The following is a 2,482-nucleotide window of genomic DNA, read 5'->3' on the forward strand; positions in this document are numbered from 1 at the left end:
GGGAGAAATGTTCTTATATTAAAATGCTCACCTTATAAGCTAAATAATGTGATTGAATGTATTAAAAAATGTAAAATAAATAAATACAGGAAGAAAACATGAAAAAAATGTAATTGAAACACAAAAAAGTTTGAGTGTAGATTTCGCTCTTAGAAAATAAAAATAAAATTTATTGCATAAATGAGTTTTTATTTTAATTTGATTCTAGAAGTATTTTGAAATATAATGATTATATATCAAATATCAGAAAAGGTTAAGGTTAATATAATTAGATATTTTCTCATATGTTAGATGATCAGAAATTATTATTTTTTAAAAAATTTATTCCTTGTCATTATTTATTTATTAAAGTTGATCAGAGAAAGACAGAGAGAGAGTGAAAGTGAGAAAGCAAGCTAGGTCTGGGACTCGAACCATGGTCAGCCATGTGGGAGTCCAGCTGCCTTAACCACCACACCACCTACAAGCCCAATATCAGAAATTATTTTGAAATGATTGTAGACTAGGAGGACTTAATAACATCTTTTAAAAATACTTTGGGTTCCAAGGGAGGTAAATTGTAAAAAGCAGCTATTTGTCTGAAAGTGCAATCAGGCTTTGTTTTTGGTTTTGCTTTCTAATATATAGGAGCTCCGAGTTGCCACCCAGGAAAAAGAGGGCTCCTCTGGGGCATGCATGCTTACTCTCTTAGGCCTTTCATTCATCTTGGCAGGACTGATTGTTGGTGGAGCCTGCATTTTCAAGTACTTCATGCCCAAGGTAATAATAATTATAATTCTTATACTTTGGATTACTAATGGCTATACATTTAATAGCAACTTAAATAATCTTGTGGTGGTCACCAGAGAAATGAAGATTTAGGGAAAGTTTTCACAATACCTTTCAGTTCATAAAATTGATTTATTTTCATTGTGATGATCGTAATCAATAAGTCTCAGTTTAGTAAAATGAAACATATAAATATGAGAGATTATTTAAATGTTACGATAGTGATATTAAAAGGTTTTAATGTGCCCTTTTTGTCTTTTAGAGTACCATCTACTATGGAGAAATGTGTTTCTTTGATTCTGAGGACCCTGCAAATTCCCTTCATGGAGGAGAACCTTACTTCTTACCTGTGACAGAGGAGGCTGACATTTGTCAGGATGACAACATCACAATCATTGATGTGCCTGTCCCCAGTTTCTCTGATAGTGACCCTGCAGCAATTATTCATGACTTTGAAAAGGTGAGTTTCTCATTCTTATAGATATTCCAGAACTTTGTCTTTTTATTCTAGTTCATTGGCTAATCCACTCATAAATGTACATTTTCCATAGCGAAATCTTTTCATTCTTTCGTTTTAAAATACACATTGATTGATTTTGAAGGAGTGTAGTTTTGTGTGCTAAGGGTAATTGAGAAATATACAGTATTGATACCTTCTACATATCACCTAACTTCTTTTCCCTCTCTATCAGGGAATGACTGCTTACCTGGACTTACTGCTAGGCAACTGTTATCTGATGCCACTCAATACCTCCATTGTTATGCCTCCAAAGAATCTGATGGAGCTCTTTGAAAAACTGGCGGTATGTATTTTGGAGGTCAATTTTTCTGTAAGTATTTCCAAATAATTTTTCTTCCTTGTTTTAAAAAAATTATGGGTTGGGGCCAAACACTCTATTTTGTTGAAATAGTTTTTGAATAAGACTGTATGCTGTGAGCCTAAAATTGCACTACTAAATGAAAAGTGTGATATGTTATAGGCAAGGATTTAAGTAGTACTTTTAACAATTTTTCATCTTAATCTTTTTTTTATTTTAATTCTTCTAGAGTGGCAAACACCTGCCTCACACTTATGTGGTCCGTGAGGACCTGGTTGCTGTGGAGGAAATCCCTGACATTAGTAATCTTGGCATCTTTATTTACCAACTTTGCAACAACAGAAAATCCTTCCGTCTTTGCAGCAGAGACCTCCTGCTGGGTAGGCAATTAATTTATTTCTTTATCCTTTGTTACTGGAACAGTGAAAGAACATGGGGCTGGAGTATAGGGGAAAGTACAGAGCAAGTTAGATATCTTTTCATTTACAAAAATTTTTTTTAAAAGTCACGTTTTTGTGCTTTTCCTTACAGGTTTCAACAAACGTGCCATTGATAAGTGCTGGAAGATTAGACACTTCCCCAATGAATTTATTGTGGAGACCAAGATCTGTCAAGAGTGAGAGGCAACTGATAAGAGTATCCTTGGTCATAAGAAGTCAGAGATTTACACTATGACTTCATCATTAAAGCTTATGGGATACTGAAGATATTTAGTCACACATTTACTCTATTGCTTATACTAAAAAAAAAAAAAAAAAAAAAGGGGAGGAAAAAGAAAAAGAAAAAGAAGAAAGAAAGAGAGGAGGACTACTGACCACTGTGAGCTCTTGTCAAATTTTAGTTTAATTGGCCTTGCTTGTTTGAAAATGAAATTAAATAATTCTTATTTCTTTCTT

At 33.4% G+C, this 2,482-nt stretch overlaps 1 protein-coding gene across 1 annotated transcript in view; it reads left to right on the forward strand.

The window, feature by feature from the left end:
* The window catches only part of ITM2A (integral membrane protein 2A), a 7,301-nt gene extending 5,025 nt beyond the window's left edge, over positions 1–2,276 (forward strand). Inside the window, exons 2-6 of the mRNA XM_006155855.2 lie at positions 628–759; positions 1,031–1,228; positions 1,461–1,571; positions 1,816–1,966; positions 2,118–2,276. Coding sequence (XP_006155917.1) covers positions 628–759; positions 1,031–1,228; positions 1,461–1,571; positions 1,816–1,966; positions 2,118–2,206 — 681 coding nt within the window. The 3' untranslated portion in view covers positions 2,207–2,276. The remainder of the gene's footprint in view (positions 1–627; positions 760–1,030; positions 1,229–1,460; positions 1,572–1,815; positions 1,967–2,117) is intronic.
* Positions 2,277–2,482: the final 206 nt, after the last annotated feature.

The sequence above is a fragment of the Tupaia chinensis genome, unplaced genomic scaffold, assembly GCF_000334495.1.
Source record: "Tupaia chinensis unplaced genomic scaffold, TupChi_1.0 Scaffold000475_1, whole genome shotgun sequence".
NCBI classification, from domain to species: Eukaryota; Metazoa; Chordata; class Mammalia; order Scandentia; family Tupaiidae; genus Tupaia; species Tupaia belangeri.